General features: G+C 33.9%; 1 protein-coding gene across 3 annotated transcripts in view; it reads left to right on the top strand.

The window, feature by feature from the left end:
* Ctl2 (Choline transporter-like 2) overlaps nt 1-21,949 on the top strand; it is a 278,235-nt gene that overhangs the window by 99,926 nt on the left and 156,360 nt on the right. For 2 of the 3 annotated variants that reach the window (XM_090414971.1, XM_090414972.1), the window contains 2 exons: nt 1,742-1,798; nt 14,439-14,547. In XM_090414971.1, the coding sequence (XP_090271097.1) occupies nt 1,742-1,798; nt 14,439-14,547 (166 nt within the window). The remainder of the gene's footprint in view (nt 1-1,741; nt 1,799-14,438; nt 14,548-21,949) is intronic. The other variant, XM_090414973.1, reaches the window with a different exon arrangement.

The following is a 21,949-nucleotide window of genomic DNA, read 5'->3' as shown; positions in this document are numbered from 1 at the left end:
GTTTTTTTTTTAAATCGTGGTGATCTTATGATTCCAAAATGATAAAAGAACAAACAATAATTAAACTGTTTTAATTACAGATTCATTATTCGCGTGATGGTGATCGGCTGATCGCATAAATAACGTTGATAATTAAAATTTAAATGCATTAATTTTATAAATAATGTGAGTAGCTATAAATTATAATGAATACTGAGGAGTTAACTATACATGTCAATTTAGTTTTTTTCCTGAAAAACTTCAGTTTCCGAAAATCTCTGCACATATCTTGTACTACAATTTTTTAACTTTAATTTTGGGTAAAAAAAGTGTGAGTTATATGTGAGTAAATATGGTAGTTTATTTATTCTTTTTTAATGATAATTCAAAATTAAATTTTTGAAATATTATTTGATGTTCACCCTGAATGCAAATGACAACTGAACCAAAGTATCTTGAAGGCAGGATATTTTATAGGAAAACTGCTAACAGCAGCAGCCAGAGGCAATCGTGTTGAATATTTAAGAACACCTTGTGATTCCACTTACTAGAAAAGGGATAACTTGACTCAGTGTGAGTGAAATGATCTTAAGTATAAGCATATTTTCCATCTTTTGTCACATTGAGAAATGGATGTGTTGAAGTAGCAGGATATATACTTCGAGTTCTTGCTGCAGACTTAGTAAGATATCTACAAAACATAAATGTTATAACAAGTATTATAGATAGATATCCTGTGGAGGAGTAATATCTCACAAGAGGAAAGTTATTAGTGGTGTGCCCCAAGGGTCTGTTTTGGGACTGTTGCTGTTCAACCTATATGTTAATGATATTGAGAGAGGTGTGAATGGTGATATGCAACTGTTTGTAGATGATGCAAAGTTGGAGAGAACTGTGAGGAGTAGAACAATGCTGTGGCTGTGCAAGAGGACTTGAATGCATTGGCTTGAATGGGCAAGTGAGTGGGATTGGTATGTATTTTGAACAAAATAAAATTATTTACATGTGTTGTTTTGCTTTTAAAAAAATTCGGTTGTGGATATTTTTCATTATCTCTCATATTTTTGAGATTTATATTCCCTAAAAGCTATTAATCCATTATGTCACATTCTGTCTTCAACAGTAGTCCAGCATGTTATCAGAGCTTATTGACACAGGGATAAACCATGATTGCAATGTCATTGGAAATCTAAATATATAGCACCAAGACAGGTTCTGTTAAGTTGGGGGTGGGGGGTAAAAAAAGTTTAGGAATCGGTGCTATAGTAATTTTGATGTTAGTAGTACAGCTGCAGATAACAAATGCCTCTGGAAAGAAATCTGTTTGTTAGCTGCAAGTGATCCACTTGTCATCATTGTGGAAAGGAATTCTAAAGCTTCTTAGCATAAAGCATCTGACCCATCTAAAAGATGGAAAACAAACAATTTAACTGAGTACTGGATAATAACACTCAAAAGGGTTTCACTAAGCTATAAATAATTAAAAAAGTGCATAATACTTTTTGTTATCATTTAATAGTGAGCTGACAAGTTCACTTATAAAGGAACAAAACTTTGTTTTATGGAACTGGAAGAACTTTTTTTTTTATTTATTTAATTTTTATAATTTTTATTTTTAAATGTAAAAAAAAAAAAGAAAGAAAGAACTTGGAAAAGATTTTTAATAAATTTTATATTATAGAAAAGAAAATGTTTACATTTTAATGTGCTTAAAATGTAAATATTCAACAATGATACCCTTTACTTATGTTTAATCATACAGTTGCAGCACCTTCCAGTAAAATGGGTTTCTTTTCATCTACTGATAAAGAGGATGTTTGTGAGTAGTACTCTTCTACACATAAGTGATAGCTTATTTATGTTGGCATTAACAGAGCTTGCTTGTGAATCTTGCATGCATTTTCTAAGGCTTTATTCTTCTTGCTGAAAAAAAAAAATGCACTGCTTTTCCTGCTTTTCCTCTTGAAATATTTTAAAATTAAGATGGATATAAATAATTTCATCATCGAATACAATGGATAATCTATCTTTTTTGAGATATTTTAATGCATGTTGCTTGCTAATGAAAATTGTTTTGCTTTATGCACTTTGCAATAATTTTATTTATTGTATTCATGTACACCTACATTTTATCATTCATAAGAGAATTGAATTAAATTAAAGAGAATTGTGGCTCAGCTGAATTGGTTCTCACTGGACACTCAACTCTCACTTATGGCTCCAAGAAGCTACTGTAAACTAGTAGCGGCCACACCCCAGTAAACTCTGTTGACTACAGGCTAAACTAAGTGAGGGTAGCCAGATATGATGATCTCAAACAGCAACTGTATTCAGTGAATCAGCTGCAAATAGCATCTGTACTCCATGTTAAGAGTATCTGAATTCAGGTCAAGGAGTGGTGGTTGACACTTGATGAATCTTAACCAATAATAATGAATTTAAACCAACCTAAAGATGCATGCTGACTTGGCAGTTGCCCAGTCAAACAAGGGTTGTGCCCACTATTAGGGGAACCAAGATAGTGAAGGTGAAAAATATGTTATTGGAACAAAACATCACCTAGTAGACAGGAAAAACATAACAAACATAGGAACATGGAACGTAAGAATCCTTCACCAGGAAGAAGCATTGGAAATACTACTGCATGAATTAGACAACTACAGATGGGAAGTGATTGGACTCTACGAAACCAGAATGGACTGGAAAAGGAGAATTTTACCATGGACAGTACAAAATTTTAACTTCACCAGGGAAGATAACAAACACCAAGAGGGAGTGGCATTTATATTAAAACCAAAGGCTCAAAACTCTATTGTCTTACAATCCTGTCTTGCCTAGGATAATTAAAGCAAAACTTAAAACATTAATTGAATCACTGACTATTATTCAAGTATACTCACCAACTTCAACATCATGAGAAGAAGACATTGAGGAGTTCTATACAGATCTGCAAAAAGCAGTAAAGCAGATATCAAGTCAAGATCTCCTAATTGCAATAGGGAATTTAAACGCAAAAGTAGGCAAAGACTGGGATACCTGGCCAAGAGTAATCGGACAGTTTCAGTATGGAGAAAGCAATGAATGTGGTGAAAGACTGCTAAACTTCTGCTCAAATAATAGATTAACACTAACTAATACCTTTTAAACAACCAAAACCCCAAAGGAAATGGACATGGATATCACCAGACAGACAGATAGACCAAGAATATGATAGACTATATTATTGTAAACCAAAGATGGAAATCAAGTATCCTAAATTGCCCTTTGCTGCAGACTGTAGATCAGACCATAAGCTAGTATTAGCAAACCTAAGAATAAAGTTAAAATCTGTTAAAGTTAAAGTTAAAAGATAACAATATTCTAAGAAAATATCAACTAGAATAAAAACCTGAAGGAACTACCAAAACAGAATATAAACATCGAAGAACATTAAATAATATTAAAATCGGCAGAAAATACAGTAGGTTGCACAGAAAGAGAAAGTAAAAAGGATCGGATCTCGAATGAAGTAAAAAGGTTAAGCAACTAAAGGAAAAGCATGAAATTAAAACATAACTATAACAGAAATGAATATAATAGATTAACAGAGAAATTAGAAAACTAGTTAAAAGAGACAAGAATAACTGTTAGAAGACATGCAAAATGGCAGAGAAGCAGAAGCTATCAAAAGAAAATAACCTCCATGGATTATATAAACAAATAGATCAGATTAGTAAGACACAGACAACAAAAATGATAATGATCAAAAACAAAGAGGGACAACTAATTGAAAGTAAAACAAAAAGAATGGTCAGATGGGAAGAATACTTTAGAGACTTATATAATAAAAACAGCTCTCAGGATATTTCTATTCTAGCCACTGATATGGAAGAGGAAACAATTATCTTTATCAAAGAAATAATAGCACACAACATAGATAAACTTAAAACTATGAAAACACCTGGTATTTATCAAATATCTGCAGAATTCTTAAAAGTAGAAAAGGAACAACCATCAAAAACATTATTTGAAATGATCTCCAAAAATGAAGTAATACCTACTAATTGGATCAAATCAGTTATAACTCCTATATACAAAAAAAAAAATAAGAGATAAAACAGAATGCAATGATCACAGAGGCATTAGCCTCCTCAGCATTCCAAATAAGGTTTTTACAAAAGTACTCCAAAAAAACAAATTAAGCCATATATAGAACTAGCATTAAGAGAAGAACAAGAGGTTTCAGACCAGTACAAAACACAATTGATCAACTATTCACTTTAAGGAAGCTAATAGGAAAGACACTAGAGTACAACCAAAGTTGCTATATAAATTTTATAGACTTTCATCAGGCATTTGATTCAATCCTTAGAAGAGGACTATGTGAAACTATGAAAGAATTTGGAATTCTTAACAAAACTATAAGAATAATAAAGATTCTATACAAGAAATCTGAAAGTGCAGTATGAGTGGAGGACACCTTAACCAACTGGTTCCATCCAGAAAGTGGAGTAAGACAGGGGTAATCTGTCACCGGACCTGTTTAATCTTACACCGGAAGAAGCAACCAGTAAGGCTTTAAACAAAGACAACTCCAGAATCAAAATATATGGGGAAAATATAACAAATTTAAAATTTGCAGACAACATTGCATTACTTGCAAGCACAAAAGAAGATTTGCAACGAATTTCTAATAAAATAAAGGAAGAATGTATAAAATTTGGATTAAACCTAAATATAAACAAAACAAAAATTATGCAAATAGGAAAAAGAAACACCAATCTGAGAAAATATCTGAGAAAAGTAAGAATCTGAGAAAATGGTCCTCCCGATACTCGTCTATGGAAGTGAATGCTGGAATCTCAAAAAAGCTGAAGAGAAAAAATTATTAACTACTGAAATGGTTTGACTAAGAAGATTACTTAGAGTATCTCTGCTGGATAGATTAAGAAACGAATACATAAGGAAATGACTAAAACAAAAAATAACAATAATAGATAAAATCCAAGAAAGAAGACTGCAATGGTTTGGCCATGTGACCAGAATGGGAACAGAAAGATTACCAACTAAAGCCCTGTATACAACGATGGAAGGTAAAAGATCCAAAGGCTAGACAAAAGATGGACAGACAAAATAAAAGTGGACATGAAAACCAAATAACAACAAGCGACACCAACCTGGTGTCGCTTGTTGTGATTTGAAAGTATTGCTCGGACTCTTCAGGGACAGACAGAAGTGAAAAGAGTTCATTCGTCCTCATCATCATCCACATAGATGATGGAAGAGAGAAGAAGAAGAGAATTGAATGGTTTGGTCACATTTGGAGAGCAGGTTACCAGTTAAACAAGTACTTAAAAATAAAATTAACAAGACCCCGGGAAAGATGAATGAATGTGGTAATGAAAGATCTAAGACTGGTGGACCTAAGACAGTGTTTGACCTAAATGGTCTTCTAACTTTAGCAAGATGCATACTGCATTTTTATGCAGTTGTGTATATGTGGAATTTCCCTGCTTTATTTCTCTTGCATAGGTTTACAGATTGAAGCTTGTGAATAAGGTTTGTATTCAAATAACTTACCTAAGTTTTTTTTTTTTTCAATTTAATTATTTTAACCTAATGATTAGCATTACTTTAGATAATTATAAAACAGAAGAAAAGCAAAACCTTATTTTGTCATTTTTTTGGTGACGTAGTAATTTTCCTTTTTAAACAGGATAGCAAGCTTGATATAGTGTTTGAAAGCTGTATGGAGGCTGTATTATTTAAAGTTGTAATGTTTCTTTCTGAGGGGCCTCAGATATAGAGAATAGTGATGTGATGCTCAAGTTCTAGCATTCCTAGTAATCTTTCTGTCTTTTATGTTGTGGTGAAATCTTTCATCCTGCTCTTTGCTCATGTACCAACATTTTTAGGGAATATGCTTAATGAGAGTACAAGAAACGACCCTTCAAGCTGATATCACAACCTAATTTTTCAAATTTCTTGAGTATATTTTCCATTATTCTTTTGAAAGTTTTGAAGATAAATAGGTTTCCTTTCTGTCTGTGAGCATTATTTCTTCAACTCTATCTATCTTTAATTCCTTTTCTGAGTTTGGCATCTGCAAACATTTGCCATTCTTGTTTATTATACTTTATCAAACTGCATAATGCCCTGATTGTATATGAAATTGTGATAGAGAAGTTTATTTGGAGCTTCTAAACTTTCAAATTTTTGGGTGAGAGTCTCAAATAGGGATATTATCCATTGCTCATTTTATTCACAAGGAAAACATGTCAGTGTTCTTGGGTTGCAATTTGGTTACACAAAAATATACAGAAGAAGAATAACAACATGATTTTTATAAGTTATTTCCATTTTGTAGCAGAATATATCTTAAGCATCACCACTTCCCCACTTTAACTATTTATAGGTCCAGAAATATCACTGAAGTATGCTAGTGAACTTGTATGATATAAATTAATTCTCACATCTTCTATACAAAGAAAAATTAAGTAATTGGTGAAAGCAAGTTTTTAGTTCTGAGCCATAATCCCAGGATCTGTTCCAAATCTTTTGTCTCACTGTGTTGTTTAATTCACTTTAAGTGAAACTGTTGATTCACTCGCAATTACAAACTGGTAAAAATCACTTTCATCATTTATATTAATATCACATTCTGAATGAAGCAATTGTATTAGTGTTTCTGGTGGTGAAGGTATAAGATACTTAATTAAACAAATCACAAACATTATGAAAGATGGCTGATGCTTGAAACATACTTGTGCCATAATATTAAGACTAGATTATACATATACACAAGAAATTATTAAAGTAATGAACTTTAACTGCCCAAATATTTCAATGTGGGTCGTCATCAGTGGCAGGAAGATTAGTGAGTAGTATAAGGTGAAGCGTTAAGCAATGGAGTTAGGTTAAAACAATTAAGGGCTTCGGTACTCTTCTTAAATACATGTTTGAACTTGAAGTGGCATTGATAGAGTAAGGCTGTTTTAGACGGGAAGATTCTGCGGTTAGTGCCAGTTCCATATTGCACTAGGCAAGATTTCTTATTAATGATGTAAGATTGTTATTTTTGTAATATTTTTTTTTTTTCACAGAACATTCTATTTGTTCAAAATAGGAAAGGTGGCAATCACAAGAAACTTGATAGTAGCCAGGCAGAGAAATTGAGGATTGTTTATCTTTAGAAGAAGAAAACCAAGAGAAAAGTTTGTTGAATTGAACAAAAGCAGCACTCAATTGTATTTCTTGAGAATTCTTGAAATTGGTTTGAAAATGCCAGAAATATATGGAATTGGAGCTTTTCATACTGTTTCAGGATTGTTGGATGGGGGGGGGGGGGATCTGTAAGGACTGAAAAATGAAAAGAAGCGGGATCTGTAAGAATCAAAAACTGAATATAAAAGAAAAATATCTCTGACTAAATGATATATCATCTGCTTATCAAGAAATTGACCACAATTCCACAAATTGACTGAGATACCATAAATTAAGTAAAACCTACTTTGCTCCCCCTCACTTTATGGTCTAGCCTGCCTAAGGTGTACCCCTTTTCCCAATTGTAGATTGCATCAATTCTTCTACTTATTGCATAGCTGAGTTTTTATCCTAGTTATTAAACTCCCAAATTGGCAACTCCCACTCCTTCATAAAAAAAAAAAAAATAAAAACTCTGCAGATTTTCTAGTGAACGTGAGGAATTGTATCCTTTCTCCTACAGACTGTTTAGGTTTAATGTTGAATTCCTTATTCATCAACATGCTTCTTGAGGATTTCCTTCATTTGCACAAACATTTCCTACAGATTTAACCAAGTTATTCCACTTTATCCATTCTAGTTATTTCATCTGCCAAAACAAACTTTACAAATAAATAGAAGGGACCTTAATATGAAGCTCATTCTCTCTCTCTTTCCTGCTCTTGTGGATTTCAATATGGAACACTTAGAAGAAATCCTTTTTTCTTCCATAGAGGAAATAGCAAATATAAATAATCTATACCCCCCCCAGATAAACATATTTTCATATTTAATTTGCCATCTTTACTAAAAATTGCACCTAAATAGCTGAAATGTTTCACTTGTTCTATAGGTTCTCTGTTTAGAATTCAGCTGATGTTTTCATTGTTCCTCTATTTTCATTGTCTTTTTATTGCTGATTTTTTTTGCCAAATTTTGCTGCAGTTGTTACATCATTAGTTAAGGAGTCCTGAGACTTGACTGAATTTTATTTAGCAGTATAACATCTACATAAAGTAAATAGCTCACGTTAACATCTTCATCTTTGATATCAGTTTTGATGCTGCTTTCTTTCATAATGTGATTTATTAACAGTGGAGACAGTGTACATCATTTTTCTCACTCCTGATTTTTCATCAGACTATTTTTGGCACCTTAGTTGGTTCTAACCATTTGACTTACAACTTAAATGTAGAACTACATATGTTGTAAATGTTGCATTTACACCACATAATTGTAAGGTTTTGAACAGCTTTTCTTTTGGTACCTTGTTATATGCCTTTTCCAGATCTGCAGAACTTAAAATACAGATCCTTGTTATATTTCTGTGATTTCTCAACTAATTTTCTTAAAGTTAACATCTGATTTTGACAACCTCTATTTGGCCTTAACCCTCTCTTCCAAGTTTCTCTTCTACCATTTTTCTTATCCTCTTCTTAGCATGTTTTTATAAATATTTCCTGGAACACTCTGTAGAGAAATTCCTCTGTAATTCTTACATTCAGTTTTATCTCTTTTTTTTATAGATGGGGTGCTATGAGAGCTCTTCTCTATTTATCCAGAAGTTAACCTTCTGGCCATGTTTGCTGAATTATGCAGTGCATCCACTGTAAAAATTTTATACCTCCATATTTTGAGCCTTTTTTGGTCAAATATTATTGACAGCAGACCTCCATGAAGTCAAAAGATTTTTGACTTCATGGAGGTTGTTTTTCTGCTGTTTGGGCGAAGGTGATTTGCTGGATCAAATTCATCATTATTTGAAAAATAATGATGAATTTGTGCAAACGCAAATGAAATAGCCGATACACACTGTTGGCAACTTTTCTCGGCTGAAAGGAAATAGGCACAAGATTGTCTAGCATCTATATTCGGTTGTATTTATATGTGAAACCAAAATTCAAAATCAATTTTGGTGCAATAAACAAAAGACGTGTCACAGACGTCTTTGTATGTTAAGGGGTTAATCAAGTTCTGCACTCTTACAAAAACAAAAAAACATCATTGTACTATGCTATGCCTCTTAACCCATTCATTGTTTCTGAAATCACCACACTTTCAGGAAATGCCTTACAGCCAGTGCAATGAAACTGCTTCTCACCCCTTTGCTCACATCCTCCTTGGACAGGCCAGCTTTCATGGATAGCCTCTTATTCTACCTTTGTCTCCTTTTTGACAAATCTCTTTCACATTAATCTCATAACACCCCTCACCGTATACATCTCAATCATATCTGGTCTCCTAGTCTCCTCTGCAAGTTGCATTCTGTCTATCTGTTTTCACATTCCATAGACCTGACACCAACTTAGTGAAACTTCTCTGCACATTTTCCAATATGTCCTTATTTCCTTGAAAGCTCGGAGCTAAATAATGTCCTCTGTGTATAACAACATTCATTCTCATTCACCGCATCTTTATTTTTTAATAAATTAGCTAATTTATTTATCAAGCAATCTTATAATAAAATAAACATTGAAAAGAGTGATGTAATTAAGCATAATTTTTCCTACCCTTCTATTTACAGTAATGAAATGCTGTTTTCTTTTGATACTTTCTCGTGAAATTTAATTTATCGTTATAATTAAATTCCCTTCTCTCTCTCTCCCCCCACAAACAGAAAGAAAATTTTGTTAATAAATGAAGTAGCACAGCTAGTTGCAACAGCTGATGAATTTGTTTTGGTTTTATTGTTGCGGAGATTGGAAGACAAATGCAGTATCCTTATGGAGATGAGAGTAAAAAGATAAAAGAATAGAATTCAAGACCTATACGTTTATCTGAAAGTGTTTTCTTTCAAAATGGTGAGCAACCACCAGAAGATAAAAATCTAGAACTAGGCCTCTAATATTTGTTCTAAAAGAATGAATAATAGCACAGTTTGAAAAAAGTGAATTCCTCTAATAATTTGTCTCCTGTTTGTTTTCTTCATCCTCTGTTTGTATCAGTCATTAGATGATCCTGAAGTCAGAACATTTTATTTGTTGCAAGACAAAGTTATGTTTTTTTCCCCTAATACTGCAGACAAGGCAACTATTATGACAGAAAGAAGTGATTTCATTACTAATGAAAGGATTGTTTAGAGAACTGTCAAGTGCCAGCAGAGTTTATTCTAAGTGTTTTCTCCAAAGGAACAATGACTTTGAGTTTGAGTGAGATAACTGATTTTGAACTGATTGTATTGGAAATCCAAAGTTGTTACTCCTAAAAAGATTAGCAAAAGATTTTTTCTTTTGCTTTTAGAAAAACAACCCACCCCTCTTTACTGAAATTAAATTTAAATGTGTGAGAGAGAGTGCATGTCTTATGCAATTTTTTGAACAACTTTTATTTAAATTGTTATATTTGTATAGTTTATAATTAAACAGTGCCTTTTTTTCAGAAATTAAGATAAGTGAATGTAATATGAGATTTATTTTAAAGGTTTGTGGAAACTTATTTTGTTATTATAGTAAATAAATTTAGATATTGGAAAGGAGAACAAAAATACGAGGGCTGTTCAATAAGTAATAAGACTAATTTTACTGTTGCGAAACCACTCATCACAATATTAATTTCTGTGGAATAAAGAAATGTTGCTGTCTGCATTAACAAAAGAGGTTGATAGATGGCGTATACGGGCTGATGTGCCAGAGTGTCACGTGACTAGACGCAAGCTTGTTTCGGTGCGCTTACCGTCTGCGACCAGTCGTCGAAATGGAAGCGTCCTTGGAACAGCGTTATGCGATTAAATTTTGTGTGCATTTGCAAAAATCAGCATTGGACACTTTTAACATGATACACGAAGCTTTCCACGATGAAGCAATGTCGAGGGCAAGTATTTTTCGCTGGCATAAAACTTTTAAGGAAGGAAGGCAAAATGTGGAAGATCTTGAACGTGAAGGAAGACCTTCAACGTCCATCACAGAGACGATGATCAACACAGCAGCGATTATCATCAAGGAGGAGTGCAGAATTACAGTATACCAGCTGCATGTTGTCCTGATTATTTCTGTGGGAAGTGTTCACTCAATCATGGCTGAACATTTGGGACTGAAACGTGTTTGCGCTCGATGGATTCCCAAACTCTTGACACTGGAGCAAATGCAGCATCGAATGGATGTGTGCACAGAATGGAAAGAAAGACTGGAACAAGAAGGCGACAACTTCTTAAAACGCATCATTACAGCAGATGAAGCTTGGTTGTATCACTATGACCCTACAATGAAACAACAAAGCAGTGAATGGAAGCATCCGTCTTTGCCTACCCCCAAGAAAGAAAAAACTGTAAAATTGGCTGGTAAAGTTATGACCATAATGTTTTTTTGACTACGAAGGCATTGTTTACCAACACGCTGTAGAACCCAGGAATGCTGTAAACAGCTCATACTATGCGGAAGTTTTACGGACAATGGTACAGCACGTCAAAAGGAAGCGTCCATTGCTGAAGAATGGCTTCTTATTGCATCACGATAATGCAAGGCCACATATTGCTGGTTGTGTAGTGGACATTTTGCAGAAGAACAACATAAATATCCTACCGCACCCTCCATACACTCCTGATCTCACGCCGTGCGATTTCTGGCTGTTTCCTCAGCTCAAGAAACCACTAAGAGGCCACCATTTCGAAAGCAACAAAGCATGTGTAAAAGCTGTGGAGGTGGTTTTGAAAGAACTCTCAAAAAAAGGACTTTCACATGTGTTTAAGAAGTGGACTCAATATTGGGACAAATGCATCGCGTCTCACAGTAGTTACTTCGAAAAGGACCATGTAAATGATGACGATTAAAGGTAATCTGTTTTCTGTATAAATATAGTCTTATAACTTATTGAACAGCCTATGTAGTTATGGTACAAATCTCTTTAGATGCAGGAAAACACTCCACAATATACACACACACGGCACAGTATTATAGGTTTTTGTGACCTTTCATGTGTGAAGTCAACATAAAAAAAATAACAATTTCAAATAAAAAAATACTGTTATATGTATATATAGTTATTTTTTATTTCTTCTAACCTTTCTTTCCAATTTTATTTATGATGGCTAATGAAAATGTAAGTGATTTGCTCCTACAAATTGAAGAATTCTCAAAATTTATTCATTTAAAAAGATTAATACGTTTTACAGGTGTCTGTTTGTCTGTGTTCACTGGGCATCTACAGATGCTGTATGGTCACTCTGATGCTCGATGATGTTCCACACCAGGCCTCGCCATGTAGGCCTGTTGTTTGCCCTTCTGGCAGCCTCAACTCTCTGAAGATCAGTCACTCCACACACGCCATCCATCCATCTCATTGATGGTCTACCCCTGCCTCTTTTTCCAGGAACTTTACTTTCTATTACTGTTCTGAGAAGTCCTCCTTCCATCCTTTCTATGTGTCCAAAATATTTTATCTTTGTATATGGTTAAGATAGTTGTTAATTATTCTGAATGCAAAATTATAAGGGATTTGTTCACAATAGAAGGGTGAGCAGACTGTAAATTTTTCTTAACTCCTTAAGTCAAAATGCTAAAATTAATTTCTCCTCTTCTAATTCTAAAAAAACAAAAAGAATTCTAATTTAAGTGTGTTGAAAACTCATAAACCCTGGATACATTATTTGGAAAATGGCAAAAATAGCAATTTGGTTTGTATCCAATCCTAACTGTTCAGCTACTTTAATCCCTTTTAACTAAGAGCCTCTAAATATTATCAGTGCAGTTATTTTAGGAATCCCATACAAGTGGAAGTAAAAAATTTAGACTCATCTGTGACTCTGAAAGACATTTTCAATCACAAGATAGTAGCTACTGAAATGTTAATAAATGATATTGAATTTTCTGACTTTAATTTAAAGGTATCTCATGATTTTTTTTTTTTTCTTCAGTTGTCAATAATGACTTGGATATTATTTGTAGAGACAAATATTTGATTCTGAAGAGATATTCTTGTTGTTATGAAGCAGGAATTATAATGTTGCAAGATGTGAAATGCAAAAATCCTACTTATAAGAAATGATTCTTCTACTCTTCCATTTAAATCTTTAGATTTCCATGAGATTTGTATCCTTGAAAAGGATGATGATATTTCATCTGATGAATTGAAATGCTTGATTCTTGTGAAGCCCTTTTTGAGACATGCAGCATAATTTCTTCTGAGTAAGATAAGACTGTTTTTGAAAATTCTAAGGAGTCTATTCAAGAAATTTGTTACTGAAGGGATACCTAATTTGTCAGAAAAAAATATATATAAGAAATGATTCTATTATATATAAGAAATATATATATAAGAAATATATATAAGAAATCATTCTATTAAAAGTTAATTTGGATAAACCAATTTTTGTGTGAGGGCAGTATGTATCAGACACCACTAAAGTATGCTGACCAGTTTAAATAACTCATACCAGAGTATAATAAATTTAGTTTAATCCTTTATCCAAGTGTAAGCAAACAAAGTTTGTGTCTGAAGTATCTTCACGACTGAGGCACTCATGGTAAAAGTGGACTAAGTTCTCATCACTTGTCTTAGTATCTCTTATAATGTTATGCATTAAGGGAAGGGCCACTACCCAGACCGGTTTCGACCTTTATTCAGGTCTTGTCAGTGGGAGCCAGAGGTGGTGATACTAAGGTGGAAGTAATGGAGAAGTCTTATTTACCTATACGAGTTGCCAAAAGGTGTCTCACTTTATTATTAAATTACTCTGGATTAGAGAAAGATGTTGGAAGTTTTTTTCCACTTGGTTAGACTATAATAATTTTTTTTTCTTAGTCCTGAAGATACTTCAGGTGCAAACGTTGTTTGCTTACACTTGGATAAAGGATTAAACTGAATTTATTATATAGTTCTATAAGTTTACAACTCTTTACAGGTAAAAGTCAAGCTTCTTGTTGCTACAGAGAGCTGTAGCTACTGTAGCTGAATAGAAAAAGGAATATCTAGTTTTAAGTCTTATAGCATTTCAGTACCATAGATGTTTCTAAGGATTAGATAATATGGGAATCCTGTTCTAGAAATCAAATATGCTTTTATAAACTACTTTATAAGTAGGATGATAAGCTCATGCTGGCTGATATTTAAAAAAAAAAAAAAATCATGTATTACATATCAACCTGAAAAAATTTCCAAGACAAAGTAAGGTTCGATCACAAATCTTGTTCATTGACAAAAGCAGACATGTCCATATAACCATTCACTAAAGATAAATACAAATACAAAATTGTACTATGCATATTTGATTCTTATTTACTGTTTCTCATTTTAACATTTTTTAGTGGTGGGACGTTGCATTCCCGATATTAATCTAAATGATGAGAGTATCTTGAATGCATTGAAAAACGCATCCATTAATATAACAGATGCCGATTTGAAAAAAGCAAGCAAGTAAGGATTAAACACTCTTCTGGCTTTAGTGAATAGTTATTCATTATTGGTTTAATTACATTTTATGTTGTTGATATAAGTTTCAAACGTTCATATTTATTCAGTTAATGGTAAGAAACAACTTTGTATGCATTATGTGTTTTTGTTAAACAGTTTGTCAAGGAATATACATTGTGAGTTATTTTCTGCATATGTGAATTTTGGGCACAATATTTGCATATTCCATGTAAATAAATGAACTGTATTACAAAACAATTATTACAAAACAATTATCGTAGACTATTAGGAGATTTGTAAATAAATGGGAAATATTATTCAAAGAATCTTAATATTCTGTAATGCAAATATCTAAAATGACACAGTTTTCTGTTATAAACTAGTACAAATTTTCAAATTTATATGAAAACATTTTTTATTAGATTTTCAAAACAAAAATATTTCTTTGGTGAGTAATTTTCTTTTTTTCTTTTTACCCTACAGTTCTTTATTGCTGGGAGAAAAAATAAAAGGAGGGAAAAATGCCTCTCTGGCAAATAGTTTCTATAATATAAACTAAAAACAAAATTTTGTAATTGTTTTAGATAAACTGCTGAAAGAGGAAAAGTTGTTTCTGATATGTCCAATATTTTTCTTTTATAGAAGCCAGTTAACAATATAAGCAGGATGGAACGCTATAAGACTGTGCTACTGCTCAGTCTTATAGTGGAATATAGATGTCATGCAAAATTTGGTGGTACTAGATCCAACAATTTTCAAGATATTATCACTACTACAAGAGCCCTCTAGAGAGTCAGTGACTTCAATAGAGGCCACATATCACTCTTTGAACACATGTCATATTTTCTGTTGAATTCATTCGCACTATCCACACCCCAAACTCTAAAGGCAGTCCATCCCAGTCAGTCATTGATGTATGAATGAAAAATCTAGCTTTACCCCTTTCTTGACTGTCTTCATTCTCAACTTTCACGAATGCCCTCTCATCCTCTCCCTGTCTGCAAATTCTCATTCTCCTCATCTGCATTCCACAGTTCTGATATTCCATTCCTGATATCATCTTTAGTGCTCTTCTTTCCACTCCATCCTCTCCACTGTATCTACATCTTTTCAGAAACTAGAATCTTTAGGTGTATGGCATACCAAATGAAGTCATCAAATCTTGGCTATGAGTGCTTTGCAGTGGATTGGCCAAGTTCAAGTCTAATAAATTACATCTTATTACATAGTCCTTATATGCATCACTGCACACAGTAGTCCAGATAAGGTTGCATTGAAGCTTTGTAAAGAGTCAAATGACTTACGAGTGGTCTGGAAAGTTCTCGGCCTCAACCATAGATGGCAACACTATCAGCAAGATTTTTTTTTCTAAGTTGGTACATCTGTCATAAACATCCATGTGAAATTGCAAGTCATTCTATCAAGTAGTTTGTTTTATACTACTGTCTGAAGCAAAAGTGTTGTCTGTATCCCTTGAAATGGATAAAATTGAATATCGTGCAGTTATAAAATTCTTTGTAAAAGAAGATTTAATGCCAGAAGAATTTCATTCGAAGTTCATAAAAGTTTATGGACACTCTTCTCCTTCATTTTCGACAATTAAGAAATGAGTTGCCGAGTATAACTGTGGCCATACCAGCCTTCAAGATGATCCACGTGAAGGAAGACCACAAAGTGTAACAACACCAGAGATCATTGATCAAGTGCACTATATGGTATTGGATGACCGGCAAGTCAAAGTGCATGAAATTGCTGAGACTATAGGCATTTCAAAAGAATGTGTAGGATATTTTGCATGCAGAATTGCAAATGAAATACCTTTGTTCAGGATGGGTGCCATGCTTGCTCACAGCATATCAAAAACGCATTCGCATGAAAATCTCTGAACAGTGCTTGAATCATTTTAACAAGAATAAAACTGATTTTGTGTATCAATTTATTACTATGGATGAGACTTGGATTCACCATTACACACCAGAATCCAAACACCAGTCAAACAGTGGACGGAAGCCAGTTGTTCAGTACCAAAGAAGACAAAGTCAGTTCCATCAGCAGGAAAGGTCATGCATCGGTTTGCAGAAGGAAAAAATCATCTTTCATCAGGACTATGCACCTACCCACAAAGGTATTTGGCAATGGGAAAATTAAGGGATCTGCACTATGAATTGTTGCAACATCCACCCTATTCCCCAGATTTGGCTCCCTCCGACTTCTATCTCTTCCCAAAACTAAAACTCTTCCTCGCTGGTCAGCGTTTTTCTTCGAATCAAGAGGTGATTGCAGCTGTAAAGGGGTATTTTGCAGATCTTAGTGAGAACCACTACAGGACGGGATAATGGCACTGGAGCATCACTGGAATAAATGTATTAGTCTTAAGGGAGATTATGTTGGAAAATAAAAATAATTTTGAAATTATAAATTTGTTTTTTCGTTTTTAGGCCAAGAACTTTTCAGATCACCCTTGTACATTTGACCAGCCAGGCCTGCAAATATTTATCTGAGCACCTGCTATTTAATGTAACAGATACTCAAACATAAGCTACACCTGTTTTACTTAATATTTTTCCTTATATTCAGATGAAAAATCTTTTCTGTTATAATCATAACTGGAACAGAACTGAACCAAACAAAATATTTTTTCATTGTTAGGCCGAGAACTTTTCAGACCACCCTCGTATTCTTGTATGTCAATGTTTGTTTCAACACTGCAGTTATTCTCTGAGTTGTTTGCAGTCTTTATTATATGGCCCCAACTTCATCGTTTTTGTTCTACTAAAACCCCAAGATCCCTAGTGCGATCAGTTTCTTCTGGCATAATCCCCCCTACCCCTTCTAGTATAATATGCCATTGGATATCTCATTACACCAATGTGTATAACTTTACATTTACTAATGTTGAACTGATAGTCATTTTCACATCCACAAGTCCAGATTATTCAAATCATTCTGTAAGGCAGCTCTATTTTTAATTGCCCTGACTATCTTTGCATCATCAGAAAATTGCTGTATGCCTCCTGTTAAATCCTTCCCAATGTCATTAATGTGAAGATTGAACATCAATAGACAAGGACTGACTGATCCTTGGGGGACACCACCAGTCACCCTCAGTTTTGCATATTCACATACTCCATACACCACGTTTTTGATATCCATTAGTTAGCCCATCCTCTTACTCTAACTGTAACCTGTTCCACTTTAAAATTGCAGGAAATCATTTCTTCACAGTAAACAGCCAATTCTGTCAACAGAAATTGTCCCTTCTTAGGATGCAATTAAAATATCATTTGGACATAAAATTATGAGTGTGTTTAGTCTTTTTTGAATTAAACAGACATTAGTGCTATTTAAAAAAAATAATAATAAAATAAATAAACTGGCTGATTGTTTTGACCACTCACATTGCTCCATGGTCACATCACGATTTTAAAATCAGAATAAATAACATGTCAGATAAGGCAATTGTTTTGATTGTAATTCCATTTTTTTTTATTCAAAATGCTCATGGGAAAACATTGACAAATCAGTCAAAGCAAATTTTGATGAATGGTTATGTAACATGCTGAATTCTGTCAAAAGTTTTAGCAAAGTTCAAAATTATCATGGTATGTCCATTCCCCTTGTGCAACTGAACCATCATGTTATGAAATGTCAGCAAATTACTAAAATATAAGCTTCCTTTAGTAAGCAGAGCATTGCCAAGTATTGATTCTCTGTCAACCCACTTCTGTATGTAACTTTTCACTACCACTCCAGAGATACTGATGGATCGATAGTTGGACATATCAGCCTTTGCACCACTCATGTTCCAAAGGATTATTGTACATTCTTTAATGGAAGTATCATACAGCCAGGTCAAAGGAACAGCTAGTTCAGCTGAACACTCATTTAGCATCCATGCTGATATTCCATCAGTGTCTGTTACCAACATATTCATTTTATGCAGCAGTTCTAGTACCTCCTCATACATCTGAGTTTCTTCCTCTAGTGTAGAATTAGCATTAATCCCTATGTTGCATCACTCCATGTTGATAGCTTTTAGCAAAATATGCACTCATTAGTTGAACAGTCTCTTCTACAGGAATGCATCTACCACATGCATACCATCCACATAGACTAGAGTTATTCTTTTACTTGCAACATAATGATACAGTTGGTATTCATACATCATGTAAGATATGATGTATGAACTGTATGTGTGAGTGGGACCTTCCATGATGAGTCTTTTGACTCTATGGAGATCTGATTTGCTAATAATAATATTAGGAAGAAACTTTACACTGTTAGCATACAGGAATGTGTAAACAGAGCTAATCTCAGGTGGTATGGTCACTTAAACAAAATAGGAGAGTCAAGTTTGCAAAACAGTTGCTTGTTACCAGGATGGCAGGAAAAAGACCTAGAGGAAGTCTATATCTAGGTGGATTGACACAGTAAGAAGTTCTTTAGGAGTCCAAAATATTGGAGTTCTGATAGATAACAGATGAAATTTGAGGAAAATTGTCTATAGGAAGTTATAATGATGTAAACTTTTATATATAGAATTATGTAGTACCATCATAATGTAATATTTAGTGAGTTGTATTTTATAGTTTTATTATATTGCTATTCTATATACGTAACGTTCATTTTTACTATTATGTATTCGCTCTTACTTCATTGTTTTCGTGATTACTTGAGCTTGTACAAAATGCCGATATGCTCTAATCTCTAACTCACATATAATACTGTTATTTGACTTTAGTCCTTTCGTAATCTACTTAGCTTACTCCCTCTCCACCCTTTCAATGCCTATAAGTATACTCTCACTCGTGCTAATAACGTAGACTGAGGAAAAGCCTCTGGCAGGGACAAGATCCTTAATCTAGGTTGCTGTAATTCAAGTGTATTAATCCTTAAAAATTTATTTTTGTTAATGATTGCACCATTAAGGATTGTGTAAAAGAATTTTTTAACTTTTCTTTACATACAAGAGAATAATTTAGCTAAGCACGTATAATAACCCTTTAAAATCAATTTTATCTCAAGCAGCTCCGAATTACTCAGTCGTGGCTGTTACTTTACTTAGGTAACATAGGTTTGATTTGTTTTTATGAGACAGTGCATTGGCTAACAAAGATCAAGCATGCTATTAACAAAACCAAACATGTTTATTTTAACTTAGACAATTTATATACAAAGGAAACAGTACATATCATGTTTCTGATTCTCCATACATACATTGAGACAATTCACTTAAAGCATTAGACAAAGAAAATATTTACACTCAACTTATTAAACACATGGATGGATTTTTAGCACACATAACCTTTCTCTCATTACTATTAATATAAGGCAAAATTATACTACACACATTCTAAGCATTATATAACACAAGTACTATTCATCATCATCTACAACATGACAAAATTTCATGCCGGCTGGGGCGTCGCCCAGTTAAACAAGGCCCCCGTTGTTTTTGCCAGGGAACCAGGGCGAACAGCGAAAAGTCAGCTACTGGAACAAATCTGAAAATGCACCCCAACTCAACATCACCAGAGTTACAGATCGCTACTATCAATATAAGAAACCTGAATGGCAAAGAAATGGAGCTAGCTGAGGAATTAGATAAGTATCGACATAATAGGGGTGACTGAAACAAAAAAGACAAAAACTGGTGAGATGTTTCTGAGCAATAAATACAAAATGTTATATTCAGGCAATGACAATCAAAGAAAAGAAGGAGTAGCCCTAGTATTCAACACAAAATACGAGGCTAATCTACTTGAATGGCAGGCAGTCTCAAGTAGAGTAATGTGGGCAAATATGAGAATGGGGAACTGGACAATGAGACTTATTTGTGCCTATGGTCCCACAGAAGGTTCTACTAAGGTAGAAGTGGAGGAATGTTTTGAGGCTTTAGAAAAAGCAACTGACACAATGAAAAAGGAAAAGTTAGTCCTTGTTGGGGATCTAAATAGCAGAGTAGGAAATGATTGTGAGACATACAAAAATATTTTGGTAAAATTTGGAGAAAAGAGCAAAGCTAATAATAATGGCAAATATCTGTTGGATTTATGCTGAGGACATGTACTGGTTATTACTAACATCATGTTCCAACATAAAAATGTGCACAAATTCACTTGGAGAGAAGAGGCAAGGAATAAGAAAAGTCTCATTGACTATGTTATTGTTGATAGTGATGTTCTCTCCCTGGTGCAGGACACCAGAGTGTACAGAGGATTTGAAATTGGAAGTGATCACTATTTAGTCTTGAGCAGGATAAAATTGAATTTCATATTGAAAAGAATAACATGTAAGAAAGTTTTGAAGCGAATAAAAGTTGAGCAGCTCTCAGATGTGAACTGTAGACTAAAATACACAAAGATTATTGAAGAAAAAATGAAAGAGTTTGAGAACAGGAATCAAACCTTGGAGATTCAGTGGCAAGCCTTGAAGAAAGCCCTGATTGATTCAGCTAGAGAGGCATGTGGTGAGGTTGTCTGCAAGGATAGAAAAATCAGAACTCCATGGTGGATACAGGAAGTTAAAGAGGCAGTGAAGGAAAAGAAAAAAGCATATCAAAGTTCCTGGCAAATAAGTCAGCTTGTGCTCTTAGAGAATACAGAGACAAATGCAAGAATGCTAATCACTGTGTAAAACTAGCTAAACAAAAGTAATGGGAGGACTTTGGCAAGAATATAGAAAATAAATATCAAGAAGGTGGCAAAATATTCTGGAGGTTGTTGAAGAAGCTTAGGAATGGAGGAAAGAGTGCTGTAAAAGGAGTTAGAGATGATAAAGGTGACATGAAAACGGGAGAAAAAGATATCCTTGAAGAATGGAGTAATTACTTTGAAAAACTGCTAAATGAAACAAGCAGTGATGACAGCACAGTGGTAAAAAACACTGACCAGGCATGCAGTCAGGAATACATATCCACACTTGAAGTAGAAAAAGCCATCAAAGGCTTGAAATGTGGAAAGGCAGCAGGAGTAGATGATATTTGACCAGAAATGCTGAAGTATGGTGGTATAAAAGTCTTACAGTGGCTGCACTGCATAGTTCAGAAAGCCTGGACAGAGGGACGAATTCCCGATGATTGGAGCAAGGCTCTTATAGTGCCCATATATAAAAAGATAATGCTGAATGTGAGAATTAGAGAGGTATTTCCCTACTAAGTGTTCCTGGCAAGATCTATGCAAGTATACTTGAGAAACGATTGAGAAGAATTGTGGAAGAAAAGCTTGGCGAAGAACAAGCTGGATTCAGGCCAAATAAAGGCTGTCAAGATCAGATCTTCACTTTACGACAAATAGTGGAGAATGCATGGGAATATAACAAAGATCTGTATTTAAGTTTTGTCGATTTGGAAAATGCATATAACATGGTGCCAAGAGAGAGAGAAGCTATTCAATACACTACAGTT

This window comes from Typopeltis vanoorti, chromosome 26 (genome assembly GCF_054136105.1).
Source record: "Typopeltis vanoorti isolate ZY-2024b chromosome 26, IOZ_Tvanoo_1.0, whole genome shotgun sequence".
Lineage (NCBI taxonomy): Eukaryota > Metazoa > Arthropoda > Arachnida > Uropygi > Thelyphonidae > Typopeltis > Typopeltis vanoorti.
This window is presented reverse-complemented; position numbering and strand designations above follow the sequence as displayed.